Source organism: Mytilus trossulus, chromosome 8 (genome assembly GCF_036588685.1).
Source record: "Mytilus trossulus isolate FHL-02 chromosome 8, PNRI_Mtr1.1.1.hap1, whole genome shotgun sequence".
Lineage (NCBI taxonomy): Eukaryota > Metazoa > Mollusca > Bivalvia > Mytilida > Mytilidae > Mytilus > Mytilus trossulus.
The window spans coordinates 52512435-52534493 of record NC_086380.1 but is presented as its reverse complement, the minus strand read 5'-3'; the positions used below and the strand labels follow the sequence as shown (position 1 = coordinate 52534493).

Sequence of the window (22059 nt, the reverse complement as noted above, 5' to 3'; positions counted from 1 at the left end):
ACTATAGCACTCCCTTGACGTTCTCATCACGCTCTTCCTACGACCTGACTACGTTCATACTACGACCATTATTCTCATTGTCATTTTCACATAAAATATATAATATATCTCCAGGTTTTGTTTGTCTGTAAGTAGATCTTGTTTATTTTCTCTTACGGCTCAAACATGCTTCTCGTTTATATAGATAAGACCGATGGCTTTCCCGTTTGAATGGTTTTACACTAGTAATTTTGGGGGCCCTTTATAGCTTGCTGTTCGTTTTGAGCCAAGGCTCCGTGTTGACGGCCGTACCTTGGCCTATAATGGTTTACTTTTATAAATTGTTACTTGGATGGAGAGTTGTCTCATTGGCACTCATACTACGTCTTCATATACTGATATATCTATTGACACATCTGTGTCATATCTGCTATCGTTAACTAAAATATCATCATTTGAGCTTTATGGACCTGCACAAGGTTGTAATTAAGGTTTAAATGGTCGGTCCGAAATCTCAGCTTGATCAGGATTCGTTACTATCAGAGCTGCATCTGCCACTACATCAACGCCTAACATCAAGCCCACATGTTCTAGACGATTTTGGTGGCATGACTGTATTGTTTCCGAGAAATCTATGTATTTATCAGAAATAGAAGGAATGGAATTGTATTGATATGAAACACAATGTTGACGTTATTACTTATAACGTAGTAAGATCGCGGTATGAACGTATCAAGAACGTACTTTAAACGCAGTAAAAGCGTGGTAAGATCATGTTGCAGCCGAACTCGTGGTATGGTCGTAGTGAGAACGTGATGTTGCGTAGGAAGATCTTGATAAGCGTAGAGAGATCGCAGAACAAGCGTAGTAAGAACATGGTAAAATCGTAGCGGGATCGTTTAGAAGCGTAATGAGGACGTCGTAGCATCGTGAAAGCAACGAAAATTTACATTTTTATGCCGCTCATACCGCGACCTCACCAAGATCTGAATTTAATTTGGCGTAGTGCAATCATGGTCTAGTTGAACTGGGGCCTAACTAAATAAGAGTACATTATTAGGAAACAAGAAAAATTGCTGTTATTTGAATTGTCTTCTTCAGTACTCATTTAAAGGCAAAACGCCTATATAGTGTGAAATGAACATTTTAAATATGTTGATTTAATGATTAAGTCTTGTTGGTAATTTTTACTATTAAATTGTTCATTAATCCATATTAGTTTCAATAAAAATAATGTTATGTTACATTACTTTTTATATATACATTGAAGATTTACGATTAAGCACATAAAAGTAAAACACAAGGCCCTAGTATAGGATTTTATGATTCAACTGGTAATTTTTCGTAAAATTGATCAAATACTTGGAAAAAACAGCATTACATTTTGTAAGTCAAGTAAAAACAAGAGACAAAGTAGCTGGCGATTAACTGAAATGCACATGAGTAACCTCATGTATGTGAATTATATAAGAAACACAATACCTGTTTTTAAAAGAAATTTGGGAGTCTAAATGGAAGAATGAATTACAACTTAAGTAAAGCACCAATACAAGGATGGTTGCTATACATTTTTTAATTATATGAGAATGGCTGGTAAAGTTTATGTTGAAAATATTGACCCCTTAACTTTTAATTTGAATGTCTATCACAGTTTGTATCAATCTGCACCCAACTATGCATGGTACTTTTATATCAAGTAAGGGTCGTTACTTCGAACTTTTAACATAATCTTGACCTATGGAATTTTGCTTTCTAACCAAATATAAGCAAAATGTGGTCTCAGCACTTTTTTTCTAAACACTTTTTGTGTTTATTTGAAAAAAATTCTGACAAAATTACATAAAAAAGACCGAAGGTCAAAGTCAAGGTCATCAATAACCTTTGACCTTGAGGTCAACATTCAGGTCATTAAATGCACAACATGTCCCAAGTGATTGTTTACATTTGTATTGTCACTGTTTTAAAACTATATTAATAACAATGTCAAAATTCTTTTTCAAAACAACAAAAATGACACTTTTATGTTTCCATAGCAACCACCCTAGCAACCTATTTCCAAACCTATATTGATAAATTATTCCTTGGCAATAGTCATAGTTTACATTAATTATTTTAGAATAATTGGTTGTGGATGTAAAATTATGTCATGCAAAATGCCTATAATTTGCCCTCTTGAATACATTGAAAATTCCACTATTTAAATCAGTGCTGCCCCGTTCTTTCCATTTTGTCAGAAATAATTTTTATCTTTCATCTTACTCATAAAGTGTTATATTTTAATGAACAATAGTCAAAATATTCATAAAGCTTGAAATGTATGCATGATAACTGCTTAAAATGGGTAATTTTTTATCATCAAAATATGCATTTTTGTGGCAAATGTCAACATATGTCTTGTTAGTTTATCGATAGCTACCAACAGACCAAATTCCAAGAAAATCTGAGACTATGCGTAATATCAGGTGTAAAGTTATCACAATGCGAATCCCGTCACATTTTCTTATTCCAATATAGATCAAAACAATGTTCTTTTGATAAATAACTCTATCTTCCGGTTTTTTAAACTTCAAGTACATTAGGAAATAAGGTGCATATTATATTGACAACATTTTAACGGTTATCCAATTATCCTTATCTTTTTTTACCAGCTAGCTACATGGACGCTTGATAAACAAATGCCGAGACATGTCTTATAGCAATGCAAAGTCACACTCAGCAAATAGTCATATTCTGAAACAGGTCACGGTTGGTACTTAAACGACTAGACGACGTAAATTGTAAACACAATCTAAGACTTATAATACATGTCCTTAATTAGTTTAGACACAGACACATCTTAGATGCATGGTTTTTTATTAGTTGCAAGTGGATTTGAACAAACTGTTAGTAACTGCGAGTACTCTCAGATATGTACTTAGCGTTTGTTGTGGTTGGGATGTACAAACACGCGGCCGCGTCCACTTTTATATGCATTTTTATCCTTCTGATGAGTTAGGCCTTTTTCTACTGATTGTTATAGTTCGTTCTTATGTTGTACTGTTACTCAACTTTCCAAGGATAGGGGAGGGTTGGGATACCGCTAAGATCTTGAACCCGCCTCTTTCTGTATGCATGAGCATGTCACAAGTCAGGAGCCTGTAGTTCAGTGCTTGTCGTTTGCTTATGTGTTACAAACTTGCCTCTCGTTCATTTGTTGTACATAAACTAGGCCTATAGTTTTCACGTATGAATTGTTTTTCATTTTTTTTTTTATTTCGGTATCTTTTAAGGCTGACTATGCGGTATTGGATTTGCTCAATATGGAAGTTTGTACGGTGACCTATATTTGTCAATGTCTGTGTCATTTTGTCTCTTTTGAAGAGAGGTCTCAAAGGTAATGATACCACATATTCTTTTTAATATATACATCGTATGCATCAACCAATTTGTGTTAGTATCCATATAATTTACGGAGTATCATTTTTAACCTTTTCTCATCATGCCTTAGTTGGGGCATTCTGCATAATGAACACACTCCCGTATATGAAATATGTATAGTATGAACATATACGAGCATAACGTATCAACTGAGATATGTAAACACTCGACGAAGGGTAGAAAGTATGCTACATTTTACATGATCTCACTTGGTGATACAGTTTTTAATTTCTAATTCAAAATATGTTTACAGTGAGTCTATCTCCCTATGACCAATCAGTGGTGTGGTCTATTATTGAAATGGTCATTCGACGAAGATATGCATTAGTGTGGAAGGAGGACATCAAACTGCGATTGAAAGGAAGATCTGGCTTGCATTTATAGTCCCTACGATGGCCGTTCTTTCTTATGTGAAATGGCTTTTCTGACTCGCTAACATACTGTTTCACCACATTTACACTGTAGATGACAAACACCAATTTGTAGTAACTGGGAATTAAATACTAACTCGATTACAGATATAAACCGAAGGGAGAAATTAAACTTGATAGTTCAATAAAGCCGAATACAGCTTCATAAACGCCTTCACCAATTGACTTGTTAAAATAATCGAACTCTTATAATCTAATATGTTCGTATAGACAATGAAGACCTTTTGTGAGGATTCTGACTTTGATGAATGTTCTATAGTTTGCCTGGGCAATGACCACATCATCTATCACTGTTGTACAACTATGTATAAGTAACCAGCTATGAACTATGTCTATTCTATTGTTTTCAGAAATAATGTGTGTTATATACTTTTAACAAAGACACATTATGCCAACATAAACAATTGTAAAACAAATATTTACGCACGAAATTTCAGAAATGAATTATTTTGATAAAGTAAAATAGAAAACCTATATGGATAAAAAAAAATATGTAGTTTTAGTGCCAATAACACAGCTCTACATCAAAGTCACAATTTGAAAAACATTTAAGGGCAAAGTATGGTCTTCAACACGGACCCTTGGCTCACACCGAACACCACGCTATGACGGGCCCAACACATGACTAGTGTAAAATCATCCAATATGTCTGTATGAATTACCAATACATTTTATTTCAACCTTATATCAATTATGATAGCAAAAGTAAGCAAATAGTTGTTAATAAAGTAAAAAATTATAAACATCTATAAAAAGATAAAATTGATGGTTGTGCCAATGATCATACATAATGGGATGTATAGCCAAATACATAGGGGATGATCAATAAAGTTTAATTTAGCGTAACCCGTACGTTAGCGTGTTATGATAGATAGACCTTGTTGTTTTATGTAACAGAGGATTTGAATTTGAAAAAAAAAGATATCAAATTGTCACATGCAGATACCAAAGGTACTTCAAAATCATGAAGTCAAAGAAAACATACTGACAACAAAATGACATAAACGAAAAAAACACACGTTTACCATACATTGGATTGAACTTAAGACTTAGCAACACGGATCTAATTCAAAAGCAAGGGATACGCTCATGTGTTTCAGTAAATTAATGGTGTCCACATAATTTAGCTTTATTTTACCCTTTCTCTTTATAATATTCAATTTCCCTTGTTAAATTAATAATAGGTGCTTAGAAAAGATTGGTACAGGTAATTTGAAAACCAGTTTGAGATGTAAATGTTTGCCTCAAAGAATACATAAACATAACATATGACACAGTGGAAGTTGGCAACACATTAACATAGACATACTCGTCTAATACTGTATACCTTATTCTCTTGATTGGGATCTATATTTCAATCAAATGTCATTGCTTACTCCAGCTCTCTCCACCAAATATTACTAGTAGCCACATCATGGCTACCACACTTAACGTAGTATTAAACATGTTTCTCACCAACAAACCAATGAACCAACAAATTCTTTGTCTCATTATGGGCAGACCTCAAGAGTTATCAGAGAAGGCAATACAAATAAGATAAGATGCATTAACCAAATGTTATAAAATTTTACACAACACATATTATGTTGGATATTGGGTGGCGTCACTTGAACAAATTAGGAGTTTTACCCTTTAATAGACATACCATTTAATGAATTTTTCGTTTCGTTCTCTCAGTTTAGTTTGCCTCAACCAAATGACATGAAACTTAAAACATTGCTTATCAACTCAAAACACAGATTAAGTTAGAAATTGGATGAAGTCAAAATTACAGTTTTGGAGTTATGTCCCTTTATAAACTGAAAAAATGCTGAGTTTTTCATTATAGTTCTCTATATTTATATAATATTATACAATACAATTCTTTTTCTTATTTATTTGATATATATTCTTATATACATTAAACAATGGCTATACAATCACAAAGAGCTATCATAAAGGTTTATGGCGTTCATAATAAATAAAAGTACACGGAATCTTCAGAAAATCGATTTTTATGTCTTGTCAATGACACAATCATCAGTACATTCAGTACATTTTATACACGGATATTTCATTTCCTCTGACATTTTGGAAGAATAAGCACCAAAATCGTAAATTACTTTTTATATGCAAATGTTACTAAAATAAAACTTAGCCGTTGTCTTCATATTTCTTTGGTGAACAAAATTTGAGAAAATTGAAATTTTGGTATTTATGTATTAAAACAACACCAAGCTTTAGTTTAAAAGAAGATGTTTGGAGAAAATTGTACAGTAATAACAGCATTTAATAATATCATAAGAAAACAATATAATTACTAAGATTTTGGAAACATGTTTTTTTAGTTAAAAACTTTGACGAATCATAATTCATCTCATTTACTTAACAATAACATGAATAACGATATTTATTAACAACAATCAGTTTTTTATATGAATGTAAAATAAAGGAAATTATTTGGTCAGCTTAAATACACCAATGAAGTTATGATATATGTATAACTGTTTATAATTTCATTTTTTTTAATAGAATCTGTTCTTTCAGCACATTTGATACTTTTCTATTCTTCCAGTTCTTTTAATACTTTGATTTTTTTAAGTTATCTACCTTTAGAATGTCCGCCATATTGTGTCCAACAAGGATTTTGCACAAGACATACAAATCGAATTTTTGAAATGAAATTGCATTTTTTTTTTGAATAAAAACGAGTAATATCTCTAAGTAGTATTCTTTCATATTGTCAAAAGTAGTAAACCACTATAAAAAGTTGGATGATGCGGCCCAATAGTTTTGTTTTACACACCATCCTGAACTACTATCTCTAGTGACTGTTCAATATTATGAATACAGAGATGAAATGCTGACACTCTCAATTGATGCGGACACAATTTTGCATTAATTGTGTTCCAATATTATTGCTTACATTTGTGGTCTTAATAAAATGTGAACATAAGCGCCAGGAAAAGACATAAAGGCCCCAGGTTAAATCCATGCAAAATTTTAAAAAAAACTTCTGATTTATAATGCAGCCATATTGATTTACAAATTAAAGTGCACATATGGTCAGTTTTGGTCAATGCGGTCAAATCATTTTGTTGTAAAAGTTAGCATGAGGTATCAAAACTACTGAAATTTTGTTACGTATCAATATTTTGAATAAAAGGAAGACATGCTGGCACCCTAAATTTATGTGACCTAACATTTGTTGTTATTGTATTGCAATATTGCTGTCCATTGTATTGTACATTGAATCTTGACACAAAAAATATGGCTGATTTACTATGCGGGTATACATGGTATATAGATTTACAAATTTGAGTGAACATATGGTCAGTTTTGGTCATTGCGATCAAATCATTCTGTTGTATAAGTCAGCATGAGGTATCAAAACTACTGAAATTTTGTTACGTATCAATATTTTGAATAAAAGGAGGACATGCTGGCACCCTAAATTTATGTGACCTAACATTTGTTGTTATTGTATTGCAATATTGCTGTCTATTGTATTGTACATTGAATCTTGACACAAAAAATATGGCTGATTTACTATGCGGGTATACATGGTATATAGATTTACAAATTTGAGTGAACATATGGTCAGTTTTGGTCATTGCGATCAAATCATTCTGTTTTACAAGTCAGCATGAGGTATCAAAACTACTGAAATTTAGTTACGTATCAATATTTTGAATAAAAGGAGGACATGCTGGCACCCTAAATTTATGCGAACAAAAATTTGTTGTTAGTGTATTGCAATATTGCTGTCCATAGTATTATACATTGAATCCTGATATAAAAAAATATGGCTGATCTAATATGCGGGTATTTTGATTTACAAATTAAAGTGCACATATGGTCATTTTTTGTCAATGCGGTCAACTCATTTTGTTGTACTAGTCAGCATGAGGTATCAAAACTACTGAAATTTTGTTACATATCAATATATTGTACAAAAGGAGGACATGCTGGCACTCTTAATTTGTGCAGACAAAATTTTGTTGTCCTGGGCCCAGTTGTTCAAAAGTGTCGTTAAGCTAACGCAGTCGTTAAAGTGTCGTTAGAGTGTCGTTAAATTTAACATAATCGTTAAGTGTTGTTCAAAATTTTTAACGCTTAACGCAGTCGTTAAATCTGTGTTAAACTTAATCACTTCACATACCTCGATTAAACCCCTAACGCAGCGTTAAAGATGGCCGCCTTAGACTTAGCCTTGTTTCATGTACCAATTCAAAGAAAAGAAAGAACGTTTAGAAGCAAAGAAGAACTTACCCTAGACTACACTGACACAGAACTTAGAGCACGCTACAGATTTGGGAGGGAAGGCAATTTTATTCTTATCTGATCTAGTAAGGGACAAGTTGACACGTCAGACAAACCGGAATCATGCCCTCAGTGTAGAACAACAGATAATGGTGACATTTAGATTTCTTGCCAGTGGAAGTTTCCTCCAGGTCATAGGTGATACATTAGGTAAGACGTATATACTTTTAAATGCTTCAACTGTTTACAAATGTTTTCTCATGATATAATATTTCAATTTGAGAACTTTAAACAGAATCTAAAGTGGCAATTCATAGTGTACGTGCATTTAATTTTGCATTGTTTCTTCCATACTCTGCACTACAGTACAATATTTGTTTACAAAGTAATTGGCCAGTCATTATCCTAAAGTTGTGCATCTCTTCTTTGTAGGTTTGGACAAAAGCACAGTTTCAAGAGTGGTCGATTCTGTTTAAGACGCCCTTTGTGAAAAGAGGAACCAGTTCATTCAGTGGCCTACTAACCTTAACCAAACAAAAGCTGAATTTTACGAGTTTGCTGGGTTTCCAAATATTTTAGGTGCTATTGATGGGACACATATAAGAATAAAGAGACCGCATCATGACGAACTTTCATTTATCAACAGAAAAGTCTACCCAAGCCTGAATGTTCAAGCAGTATGTGATGCAAAGGGTAATGTTCTTCTGTTTTCATCTTCACATAATTTTGAACTGCCCTCGCCACAATGTACACAAATCTGCTGTTACCCCTGATTTAAATTTCAGAAACCAGTCTCATTATAGTCTATTCCATATTACGAAGTTTTTATATTGAATTTGATATTAATAGTTTTACTTCCAGACCTAGATAAAAAAAAAACATACAGTAACTCTCATAAAAAAAAAATCCAGTTTAAAAAAAGGTTGTTTTCTAAAACGAATGTACAACTTATTTATAAGTAATTCCCCCCCTTTTTTTTCCATTTTGTACTATAAACAAATTACTTAAAAAAAACGCTGGATTAATAAGACTTAGGCTTTAAAGTCTTTGACCCCTCCCTTTTTGTGAAATGTCTCCTAAGGTTTAATAGTTTTTGAAAAAAATATTAATTGACAAAAAGTAACTTAAACATGTTAAATTAGTGCTTTATATAATGTTTTAACTGATTTTTTTCAGGAAGATTTACAAACATAAATGCAAACTGGCCAGGTTGCTGTCATGATTCACATGTTTTCAGAACATCAGAGGTGAGTGTAAATGGTTGATTAATAATTTTAAATCAGCTTCATTAGTCATTAGAATACAATGTAGTATAAAAACAGATCATAATTATACATTATAATTGAGAAATTTGATTATATTAGTCCCACAGTGGCGGATCCAGAACTTTTCCTAAGGGGGGGGGGGGCTTTGACTGACCTAAATGCAAACTAAATTGATATGCATGTATATTCTTTAAAATATATTTTTGTATTGTATGTATACTTTAATATGTATTGTATAGTATTCTTTAAAATAGATATATTTGCTCATGCAGGTTTGTGCTCACATGGAGAGAAATGGCAATTGGGAAAATGGTATTTTACTTGGTGATAGTGGCTATCCCTGCAGGTCATTTTTAGTGACACCTTTTCTGAACCCCAATGAACAACACCATAGAAGGTACAATAGATGGCATGCAGTCACAAGATCCATTATAGAAAGAACATTTGGCAGATGGAAGAGAAGGTTCCATATATTGCATTCTGAAGTGAGTTATTATTTAGATGATTTTATTACTATTTCTTATTGATTGAAGTATATTTTTCCTTTCAAATTATAATCAAAATAATTTTTTTTAAGAAAATTACAATACCACCCTCCCCCTTTTCCACTCCCCCACCCCCTCTCACTCTCAATACTATATCGAATAAATTTGCACCCGAGTTGTATCTTAGTATATTATTGTCTGTTATCAACAAGAACTATTTGGGTAAATTTTTGTATATTTAAACTTAATATTACAAACTTATTCATTTTTTGAGACTGTTACCAACAGATTGCACAAATCGATCAGTGGTCCCAGAGAAAAAAAAAACCACACCATCGACTATATTTGCATCTTATAACTTCCTTCAACCACACAATCTTGTGTAACCTTGTATGGTAATTTCTTTTTAATTTTGCAGATTCGTATGGATCCCAAAAAGGTAACCAAAATAGTAATGGTTTGTGGAATCCTCCACAACATCTGCATCCAGCTAAATGAACCAGATGTAGCAGCAGAAGAGCTTGTTAATGAGGATGTTGAAAATGGAAACAACTATAATGGACAACAGGATGGAAGAGGGATTAGGATGCACATTGCTGAAACTTATTTTAACCGTCATTAAATTTAAAACATTTCTTTCACTTTCTTTATTTTCTTGTATTGTAATCCAAGAAACTGAAGGACCAGAATCATTTACGATTTCATAAAATTATTTAGCTTAAATGTTACAAAAAATATATTTGGCAATTGCCAAAATCTTGCACCAACAATGAAAATAGAAGATTTGGTATGCTTGCCAATAAGATAAGATCTTATATACTTCAAATGATATAGATATGAGCAATTACATGACACTGTACAGCCATCAACATTGAAAAAGTCAATTTCCTTTATACAGAAACATTGTTGGTGAAATAAGACTCAATATTGAAATTATCATCTTACCAGCTTGAAATTATCACATTTGACATCAAAATGTTAATACATTGATATCTTATCTTCATTGATAAGGCTACAAAAATTACCAAAAAAAATCAACACAAAATCCAAATTGCTGACAGTATTCATTTATAAGTTATATAATCATCAATTTCAATCACAAAGAATTCTTTATACATACAATATGTGTTTAATAGAAAATCAATCAATATAATATATGCAGTATTTTAATAAATTGATTTTGTAATAAAAATGGAAATTTCGAAAAAACAATTACAACAAGTCAATCATTTCAGTAAATAGATTCAAAACATTTAAATATCTAACAACTTGAAAAGTTTTCTAATGTTTTGACAATCACTGCCCTAAAACTGACAGTAGTTCCAAGGCATCAGAATCTAAACTGTCATATTTGCTTAGCAATTTTCTCAACAGATCTACTTGTAGTGTATTCTTCTCTAGTTCCTTTTCAAGAACTGCACATTGTAATGTATACACATCTTCAGCTGTCTTTTTCTTCTTGATGGGTGTCTGTTGTATGCTGCAAGAAAAAAACACCACATTGAAAATAATTACTGTATAAATAACCATTATAAGTTGATTGCGGCATAATCAAGTTTTGCCAACTTTCTACAGTCCCTTTTTCCTAGAGAGTGTCTCATCAGTTGCATTATAATGGAACAATTATTTCTTTTTTTGTCTGCCCATTTGAAGTTTTTAGTACCATGAGGTGTGCATCAATGTTAGGGAGCATTTGATATTTCGGTTGGGGAAGTGGGTCTCGAAGAAATTAGAAAAACATAGGCAGGACAGGAGTTTTGAGAAGAAGTAAAAAATGTCATGATGAGACACTTTGCAAGAAATAGGCAGGATGACAATTTATGTAAAAAAAGTCACGCACCGGCTAATCTAAAGAGAAAAGAAGACAGGACCAAACAGTTTGAAAAATGAAAAGGCAAGACAGAAATTACAACAACAACCAGGGCAGGACCAAATTTTCACCCCCCCCCCCCTTAAAAAAAAGGTTGAGTGCTCACCCACTCTATCAGTAGTCTCTGTAGGTCAGTGGTTTTTCATTCACTTTGTATTTGGTTTTTCATAAATTCCTTTTTTTTAAACATTGCATGGTATTTTATACAGTATGGGTTTTTATCATTGTCGAAGGCTGCACAGTAACCTTACAGCTTATATCCACTTAACTTTGCTCGATAGATGTCCTATTGACAATCATACCCCATCTCCTTTTTTATTTTATCTTTTTGGAACAATCAATTTTTCAAAGGCTGCTTTTAGATATGTGTTTGTAACTTTTGAGATCATTTTATCTCCAAATTGTGCACCGAACACAAATTGAGACTTATATAAATGTTGAACGTATATAATTGCTGATGTCATGAAATAAGAAATTTCTTGTTGTAAATATGTAGTAACATTACCTGCATGAACTTGAAGATCTTTTTGACTGGGAAGATGCTGAAATACTTGGTCCTGGAGATGTGGCATTTCTATTAGTCCCTTCAGCATCATCAGCTACAGGGCAGGTCTGCTCATTGTTCTGCAAGTTTGCATGATGTCTGTCTAAGGCTCTCATCCAGACAGATGCTTCTGCTGTAGGTCTGGGGTAGCTGTGGCAGTGCATGGAGACTGGCTTCCATTTGTGGCGGAAATTGCTTCTAAAATATCAAGTAAAGAAATAGGAATATAAATTCTTGTAAAGATTCTTAGTAAGAACAAATCTATACAAATAGATAATTTTAGAGCCTTTTATAGTTGACTATGTTGTATGGCCTTGCTCATTGTTTAAGGTCGTACAGTGATCTTTTTGGGCTCTTGTGTAGAGTTGTCTCATTGGCAATTATACCACATCTTCTTTTTTAATATAAATATTAACATACGGACAATGACCTGAATTTTTCATAGGTGACAAGAGGGAAAAAAGGTTTTATTTCAAAGTATATTATATTGATTTTTTTACTTTTTTTTTACAAATGACCTATGAAATGGTTAAGAGCAAATGTGAAAGCATAAACATATAGTATATAACACTCATGCAATTATAGTATATTATATGTTATTCAGGTCTCAGTCAGGGTATATACTGTGACACTCCCGGCATAGAGTTTATATCCCCTGAGCCGAAGCCTTGTTTTTATTTTTTATAGTTTGTTTTCAGTTTTAGAAGGTCACTTTGAAAGTAAACTGATTTTTTTTTAATTTTGAAAACAGAAGTACGAAGAGGAATAACTCTAGATTATTCATTTATAAAATATAAGAAACAGGCTATAGTCTTTTTTCTATGGTGTAAGCAACTAATAAGTTCTTATCTGAACATGAAATTATATATTTTAAACTTAATAAGTTATTGTTTTAATTGATTAAAACAGTTTCATCACTTTAAAACCGTTTTTGACTCTTTTAAAGTCATATCTCCGTAAAAAATATGTTTTCAATGTCACAAGGGATGAAACAGCGGTAATAGCAAAACAAAAATCAACACGATGGTGAAAGTAGGTTTTGCAGTCAAAATAAAGATTGATAAAGGTTAACTACTGTTTCAAGGATATCCAAATGCAAAAAGTGTAAGTGAATAATGCAATCCTTTATGTACAAGTGACCACTAGTTGCGCATATGTATGAAAATTTAAAAGTAGATTGACATATATATTTTTAGAACATGTCAAGGTCAAATATATTTAAAGCGAGGAAATCCCATGCTATGGGAAACCCTTCTGTCAAAGCAGACGATCGTTAGCGTAAAATTATTTTCTATATCTACAGGTTAAAATCAAAGTTTTTAAGTCAAATTAAAGAATGAAATTAGAGTAAAAATTAAATTGAATTTAAAAAATACATACCATTGCAAGTTATTTCTGTCTCCAAGCCACCAACTCCAATGAATGAGGCACTATCCCTCATAGCATTAACTATGTTTGCTTCCGCAATAGTCAGCTGTGTGGGTGGTGGTCCACCTCCAGTTTTGCTCATTTCCTTTCTGTTGATGGTAAACTTCTCTTTGGCACCCCGACACATATTACGGTATTTGTTTCTGACTTCAGTTTCACTCCTCATGCAAACACCCAATGCATTGACTTCCTCTGTTATGACTTTCCATAACTCATTTTTCTTCTGATTTGACACTTCTGGGGAAAATACCCCTTTCAATAACTCCAACTCATGTGTAACTCTTGAACTGATCAGGTTTGCCTCAATGGATGTGCAATTGGCTTTTCTGTCCCTAGGCATTTTTTTTGCAGATAAATCAGCCATCTTGGTAGCAGGAAGTGAAGATTTTCTGTGCATTATGGGTAACATTTTAACGACAAAAATTTTAACGACTCTTAACGCAGTGTTAGTTAACATTGTCGTTAAAAAAATTTGAACAACACATTTTAACGCATATGTTAGCTAACGACTTAGTTAAGATTTAACGACTCGTTATCCTTAATCATCGTTAAGGCTAACGACACTTTTGAACAACCGGGCCCTGTGTTTTAATGATGCTTTCATTTTGTATAAAAATTCTCTTCTGAAATTAAAATATTGCTGATTGTGGCTACATAGATCAAGAACGTATAACAAACATCTAATAAACGTCCTTGCATAGATATATATAATAAAGTGCAAATATGGTTGAAAATAATAAGTATTGGAATATTTATTCAGTGCCCGTTATAATTGTAACCAAGATCTTTTTTTTTCAATTGATAGACTGGCAAATCAAAGACCCTATCACTCTTGGTTTACCGGTTACAAATGCATATCACTTATATTCAATGCATATGGGAAAATAAACCACATATGGAGTCTTCGGATATCTTCCGGAAAATTCGTTAGAACGAAATAACGAGCAATTTGGGAAAAAATAAAATTACAAAAATACTGAACTTACAGGAAAATCAATTCGGAAAGTCCATAATCACATGGCAAAATCAAATAACAAAACGCATCAAAAACGAATGCATAAGAACTGTCATATTCCTGACTTGGTACAGGCATTTTCAAATGTAGAAAATGGTGGATTAAACCTGGTTTTATAGCGCTAACCCTCTCACTTTTGTGACAGTCTTATCAAATTCCGTTATATTTACATTGATGTGTTAACTTAACAGACACAATAAATAAAACAGTCAAAATATGGGCACATCAGTCATCCTCGTATCACAATTTTAAAAGGAACAATTTAACAGAACACAAAAACATCTATCTACAAACACATTCATTCTTTGTGTGTCTGACGTCAGAAAATGTTATACTTCACATAGATTTGTCGTTCAATGTGCATACAAACAATTTTAAAATTTACATAGGCAATGTTAGCATATAGCGTTAAAAAAATCAAAAGTATGTAAGAATAAATTTCAGAAATAGACCGAGATTGAAAATAGTCCAAAAGTTATACATATAATTTATCAGAATCCACAAATAGTTAATTCCACTACGCGATTGAATGATTTTGACGTTTATGGGTCAACGTATTTTGTAATTTATAAAAGAAATATATCATAATGACATAAAATAGAACAATATCATACTGACGGGATCTTTTAAAGTACAGAGTCACGTTATAAGAACCAAACAAATACAAGTTATAAGAACCAAAGAAATACAAAAAGTCGCATATACAAAACACGCCACCAAAAAATGAAAGACAATACAAACACATTGACGAGATGTTTAAGTACCTATCCATGTCAAACTGATATCACATAAAACCATTCAACAGTAAAAGTAATATTAATAATAGAACAATGACAAATGAAGAACTATAAATAAGGGCAAAAGTAGTATACCGCTTTTCAAAACTCGTAAATCTATGGACAAAAAATAATTATAAAACACGTTGTTAAGATGATAAACTACATCAGTACGCATAATCTATACATCAAGACCATCCTGTATTATTTGTGAAGTTGATACGGAATATTTATTAACAAGGTCTTGGTACCTTCCGATGAACTTTTTTAGAAAAAGGACGAGACGTGTTTTGACATACCCTTGTTCATCAACTTTGTACTCAGACACTGAAAATAATGTTGTCGTAATCTTTAACAGTTGCAAAGGAGTACTCCGAACAAAACAATCAGTGTTCGGGGATATAAGTTTGACAAAGTAACATGTTCGATTAACAAAATGGTAAACAGTGTCACTTTTAAAAACGTATAAACTGTTCGATATCATATATCAGATATTTAACTTTTAAAACAACAATACTGCGGGAAAAAAATTAGGCGAATGCAAATATAATTAAAAACCATCTATTCAGAGAACCATTGAACGTTGGTAGAACAATATCCACTTCTAGTCTAAAATGTCATTTCAGATGGTAGTTTAATATACACTGATTTCCAAAATTTATAGTTTTTATATATTTTTGCTAAAAAAAAAGAGAGATGAATAGGTACTTCCGGTATACTAAATTTTACTTCTGGTTTATGGTGTCGGAACAATTTGAATTAAAAGACACCTACTATATGTGTTACGAGTAATATCATCGTAAAACCAATTTAATCCTGGTATCTATGATGAGTTTATTTGGAATATAAGAGGAGATAAAACTTCCATGGAATTTCAATGTACCCTTTCAACCAAAATTGACATTATATGTTTAATGGACCAAGGACCTTAAATCAAAAGATCCCAGGGCTCTATCAATTGTTGATTACTAGCTACAAATGCATGTTCTGTATATAAAATACAGAAGGGGAAATAACTCGTATATTGAGTCTGCATATTGCTTCGAACCAATGAGAACAATATCTTGAAGATGTAACGAGATATTTGGTAAAATAAATTCATTTTTTTTGCATAAATAAGGTCGTTAGTTTTCTCGTTTGAATTGTTTTACATTGTCTTATCCGGGCCTTTCATAGCTGACTATGCGGCATGGGCTTTGCTCATTGTTGAAGGCCGTACGGTGACCTATGGTTGTTAATGTCTGTGTCATTTTTGTCTTTTGTGGATAGTTTCCTCTTTGGCAATCATACCACATCTTCTTTTTTATATTGTCGGTTTCATTCACGGTAGCTAATTATATAAAGAGAAGTAATAACAGGAAAAAACAGTGTTCGGAAAGATAACTCTTATAAAAAAAGGTGCTCGGTCATACAGGATGAAAATAAAAAGCACAATAATTGTTCGATATCATGTGTAAAATATCTAAACGAAATATTGCGACACAAAACAAACTGTGCAGGAAACAAATATGGCGGAAGAATACAGGATACAGACAAACTGGAAATGCAAAAAAATAGCCAAGATGATACCCAGACCTCAATCCGATCGAACATGTTTGGGCTTTACCGAACCGACACATCCGTAAAAATCCAGGACTGTAAATACACTATGCGTACTCTTAACTGTGAATTTATGCTGATTCATCATTTCCCAAATTTTCAAAAAAAAATTGAAAATTGATTTATAAGGGAAAGAAATAAAATTCCAAAACGGCAAATTCAAAAGATATTAAATGGAATGCTAAACGCTGCAAATCCGTCATCTAAGCACGTGGAGCATGTACGATATATTGATTTTGCATAAAAGATCCCGTTACTTTGATATTGTTCTATTTTGTGTCATTATGATATATTTCTATTATGAATTACAAACTACGTTGAACCACAAACGTCAAAATCATTCAATCGCGTACTGGAAATAACTATTTGTGGATTCTTATAAATTCTATATTACTTTTGGACTATTTCAAATCTCGGTCTATTTCTGAAATTTATTCTTAAAATTGAGAATGGAAATTGGGAATGTGTCAAAGAGACAACAACCCGACCATAGAAAAAACAACAGCAGAAGGTCACTAACAGGTCTTCAATGTAGCGAGATACATACTTTTGATTTTTTGACCCTGTATGCTAACATTGCCTATGTAAATTTTAAAATTGTTTGTATGTACATTGAACGACAGATCTATGTGACGTATACAATTTTCTGACGTCAGACACACAAATCAATGAATGTGCTTGTAGATAGATGTTTTTGTCTTCTGTTGAATTGTTCCTTTTAAATTTGTATTACGATGATGACTGATGTACCCATATGTTGACTATTTTATTTATTGTGTCTGTTTAGTTAACGCATCAATGTAAATATAACGGAATTTGATGAGAAGGTCATCAAAGTGAGAGGGTTAGCGCTAAAAAAAACCGGTTTTAATCCACCATTTTCTACATTTGAAAATTCTTGTTCCAAGTCAGGAATATGACAGTTCTTGTCCATTCGTTTTTGATGCGCTTTGTTATTTGATTTTGCCATGTGATTATGGACTTTCCGAATTGATTTTCCTTTAAGTTCAGTATTTTTGTGATTTTACTCTATACCCATTTAGACACTTTGACCCTACTGCACTCCATATAAAAGAATGCCTATTGAATGTGAGTGATAAACATTCTTTTTGCTTCTGACTTTTCATAGTTCCGGTTTGTATTTAAATCATGTTTTTGTAATAAAATAAAATTTTAATTTGTTGCAAATTTGTTTTGGCTCAGTATATATCACAAAATCTAATCTAATCATGTTTAACAAGCATTTGATCATTCTTCATATAAATGTATTCTAATCTATTTTAAAAATGATGAATATTAAATTGATTTTTAGAAAAAAAACCTTCCGTCTAAGACTTAGATTTATGATATTAGTTAGCAGTAGTTAAAAACATGAATTAAGGACAACTATGTTATATTAACGACATTTTCAAGATGTAAATCAATAAAGAAAAAGATCATATGGAATTAAGCAAACTGTTTAATTTTTTAGATATATATACTATTTACACCACTAGGTCGATGCATCTGCTGGTGGAGTTTCGTCCCCGAGGGTATCACAAGCCCAGTAGTCAACATTTCGGTGCTGACATGAATATCAATAATGTGTCATTTTTGTAAATATTATATTTACAAAACTTTGAATTTTTCGAAAAACTAGGGATTTTCTTATCCCAGGCATACATTACCTTAGCCGTATTTGACACGACTTTTTGAAATTTTGGATCCTCAATGCTCTTCAACTTTGTACTTCTTTGAATTTATAACTATGTTGATATGAGCGTTACTGATGAGTCTTGTGTAGACGAAAGGCGCGTATGGCGTACTAAACTATAATCCTGGTACATTTGATAACTATTTACACCACTGGGTCGATGCCACTGCTGGGTGACGTTTCGTCCCCGAGGGTATCACCAGCCCAGTAGTCAACATTTCGGTGTTGACATGAATATCAATAATGTGGTCATTTTTGTAAATTTCCAGTTTACAGAACCTTGAATTTAAAAAAAAACGAAGGATTTTCTAATTCCATGCATAGATTACCTAAGCCGTATTTGACACAACTTTTTGGAATTTTGGATCCTCAATGCTCTTCAACTTTTTTGGCTTTCTTAATATTTTGATATGAGCGTCACTGATGAGTCTTTTGTAGACGAAACGCGAGTCTGGCGTACTGAATTATAATCCTGGTACCTTTGATAACTAACTATATCTACAGTAATCGAGGAATCCTATTTTCAGACTTTATTCAAATAAGTAGTGGCAGTATATACATGCGTTCATGAATGATATATCCTTGTCTTAATTTTATCTGTACGATTGAAATACACAAGAAAACTTATATCCAAGAAAAACGCATCTTAATCGATTAATTATCTTTGATTCCTATAAAACCCCAATGATGTTGATATAAGTATTTCTTGTTTTTTGATAATTGTGGATACATAAAAAAAGTTTACTCTGATATTTATAGTATTTTGCAGATATGTGTAATTTGTATCAGCAACATTATATTGATATTGATTTTAATGAACGATTCAACAAAGTTTGAAAATAATGTGCAAAACGTCAACTCGTACCTTATTTTCTTTACTTGGATCTATATCTGCTCTTTGTAAAAACAATTTCACTATGTCGAGATTTCCACCACTGACAGCTAAATGTAGAGGAGTATCACCCATATACTAAAATGAAAAGGTAGCACTATTCATAGCATCATATGAAAATTAACAAAAACAATACATACAAATGATTACAATATAAAAAAATACATTGGCCAACATTTTGAGAAGTTGATGAATTTTAAACCGTTTTTTGTTTATCGCAATTTTGTTTAAACTGTAAATGTGATTTATGTTAATAGCTTGTGTACATAAAACATTTTCATTTTCACTAAATCCCGTTTACATTGACAATGGTTGTCTGTTCTGCAGAAGTTCGGTTGTTCTGTATGTTTTTTTCCCATTTTCCACCAACAAAAACATGGTCCCCTTTGTGTAAACAAACATTGTCATACAAATGATTAGAGTACAGAAACCAAACATTAGCCAAAAGTTCAACATAATATAAAGAATTCCAAAACCGTTTTTTGCAATCGCATTTTTGAACATATGGATTAGGTAAATAACTTGTGTCCATATATAATGTTCATGGTGATGTTTATTTAAATTCCTTTTAAGTTGACAAGTATTGCCAGTGTTCCATAAAGTCGGTTGTTCTGTCTGTTTACTCTAGGCTCTCCACCAACCAAAACTGGTCGCCATGGTATAATCAATATTACTGAACGAAGCTTCATACTCCAACAAACAAATACACGAACCAGGGGCGTAGCTAGGTATTCAGCCAACTGTAGGCACCAATCGGCAGGGGGTCTGGGGGCCGCTTAAGGCCTCCAGTAGGTCCAGGGCAGAGCCCTTGTAGGGGGTTCAGGGGGGCGAAGCCCCCCGACGGAAAACGATTTTCAGCATTTCAGCTGCATAATTTGATGTACAAAAATATTAAATTTACTGGTTATTTATACATGATAATTTTAATATACATGATGAAAAGTTCGAAAAATTATGAATAATTCATCATTACATCTGATTAGTGAATTAGATAGCGCAATACAATCGGAAATATGAAGCAAAAAATTACATCATGCACTGCCCAGCGTAGATCAGCGTCTCTCTTTCATTAAGCAGTACACCCTGTTTGGTGTGTTCATATCTATTCCATTCTGATTGATACGTAGAACTTAATTAATAGTAAAATTTGTGACGATCCTTCATTGAAGTATAAATGTGCATTTCATCTTATATAAATAAATAAATTTAAACAAAAATTGTCACGCACGTAAAAACTGATATTACTATATAATAAAACTATCCTTTTGGCTAGACAAAAATCATCAATCTTTATTCATTCTTAAACCTTCACCCTAGCCACATAAACACATACACACAGTTCTGTCCTGTTCAAACTATCGTAATAAAATTCAAGCAATTCGTATTTCTCATGTTTTATCCTAGGAATTTGGACAAACAAAAAAACACAAATTTACAATAAATAAGACGGGGAGCTAGGTCCTGTAAAAGGCACCTGTTAAAAACGTCCAGGACGAAGGTCTGGAAATTTGAAAATGCTATGCATTGGAAAATGAGGAATTATTGGATAGGAGCAGAAATTTTGCCTTTCAGTAGACCAACTACGAACTCCCCAATGAGTGGCATTCGCTCTACAACTAGGCATCGGATTTAATGTCCCCATCCTCACCAGACGTGACTGCGTATATATTTATACATCCTGCACAGCCAAACGGACGACCAACATTGGCAAGTCGGGTGAAGGCAAAGTGGAAACTGAGCTAGTCGAAAACTAACAACAAATTAAAGTCAAAACACTCATGTGTCTAAGTCACAGTGATGTTCATTCAAGTTTTTGTTGATAAAAGTGAAATGATCTGAACCAATAAAGTTCTAGATTATAGATTCTATATAAGGTAAAATCATAATAACATTAATTTCTATCCAATATTCCATTCACTAAAAAAGAGAAACTATTGTGCACATGACATTCGATAATCAAAGAGTTTTGACAACTTCACTGGCGTTCATCATTTTTTTACTGATAAAAAAAAATATTTGTGAAAAATTATGTGTAGGCACGTGCCTATAGTGCCTAACGGCAGCTACGCCCCTGCGAACATATCATGGTAAGTTGAATCACACTCATATTATAACAGTTGGTATACTAACTGTAAGATATCCAGATTATACACACACAAAAGTTAAAATTAGCCTTAGATGCTTTAATTCCAAAATAAAGAATAAACCCATTTTTTTATACCCGACCTGATGCAAATGTAGAAGGAAATGCCTACATGGAATCTATATATCCTCACACATACACACGAGTTACAAAAAATCGGCAAAAACACCCTTGAAGATTTCGAAAAAGAGCAGGCTAATGCCACTATAACACGTATAAGGCAGCACTCGTACTCGAAAAGTGGAAAGGGATTAATATAAGTTGCAAAACTTGTTTCCCA

General features: G+C 32.6%; 3 protein-coding genes across 3 annotated transcripts in view; all 3 read right to left on the bottom strand.

Annotated features, from left to right (window-relative positions):
• LOC134681482 (uncharacterized) overlaps window positions 1-6434 on the bottom strand; it is a 68833-nt gene extending 62399 nt beyond the window's left edge. Inside the window, exon 1 of the mRNA XM_063541118.1 lies at window positions 6417-6434. Coding sequence (XP_063397188.1) covers window positions 6417-6434 — 18 coding nt within the window. The remainder of the gene's footprint in view (window positions 1-6416) is intronic.
• The window catches only part of LOC134727751 (ankyrin-1-like), a 619083-nt gene that overhangs the window by 510770 nt on the left and 86254 nt on the right, over window positions 1-22059 (bottom strand). Inside the window, exon 10 of the mRNA XM_063592138.1 lies at window positions 19610-19714. Within this exon, the coding sequence (XP_063448208.1) occupies window positions 19610-19714 (105 nt within the window). The remainder of the gene's footprint in view (window positions 1-19609; window positions 19715-22059) is intronic.
• LOC134681481 (uncharacterized) lies at window positions 12134-14058 on the bottom strand. The gene is made up of 2 exons (XM_063541116.1): window positions 13614-14058; window positions 12134-12431 (listed from the first exon to the last, which is right to left on the bottom strand). Exons 1-2 carry the CDS (start codon window positions 14056-14058, stop codon window positions 12346-12348), a joined length of 531 nt encoding a protein of 176 aa, XP_063397186.1. The 3' UTR covers window positions 12134-12345.

Bases quoted from the DNA above. Each gene is read 5' to 3' on its own strand.
- LOC134681481 (XM_063541116.1), bottom strand. From the start codon at position 14,058: ATGCACAGAAAATCTTCACTTCCTGCTACCAAGATGGCTGATTTATCT. The intron at 12,432-13,613 runs GTATGTATTTTT...TTGATATTTTAG, and splicing joins GACAGAAATAACTTGCAATG to AAGCAATTTCCGCCACAAAT.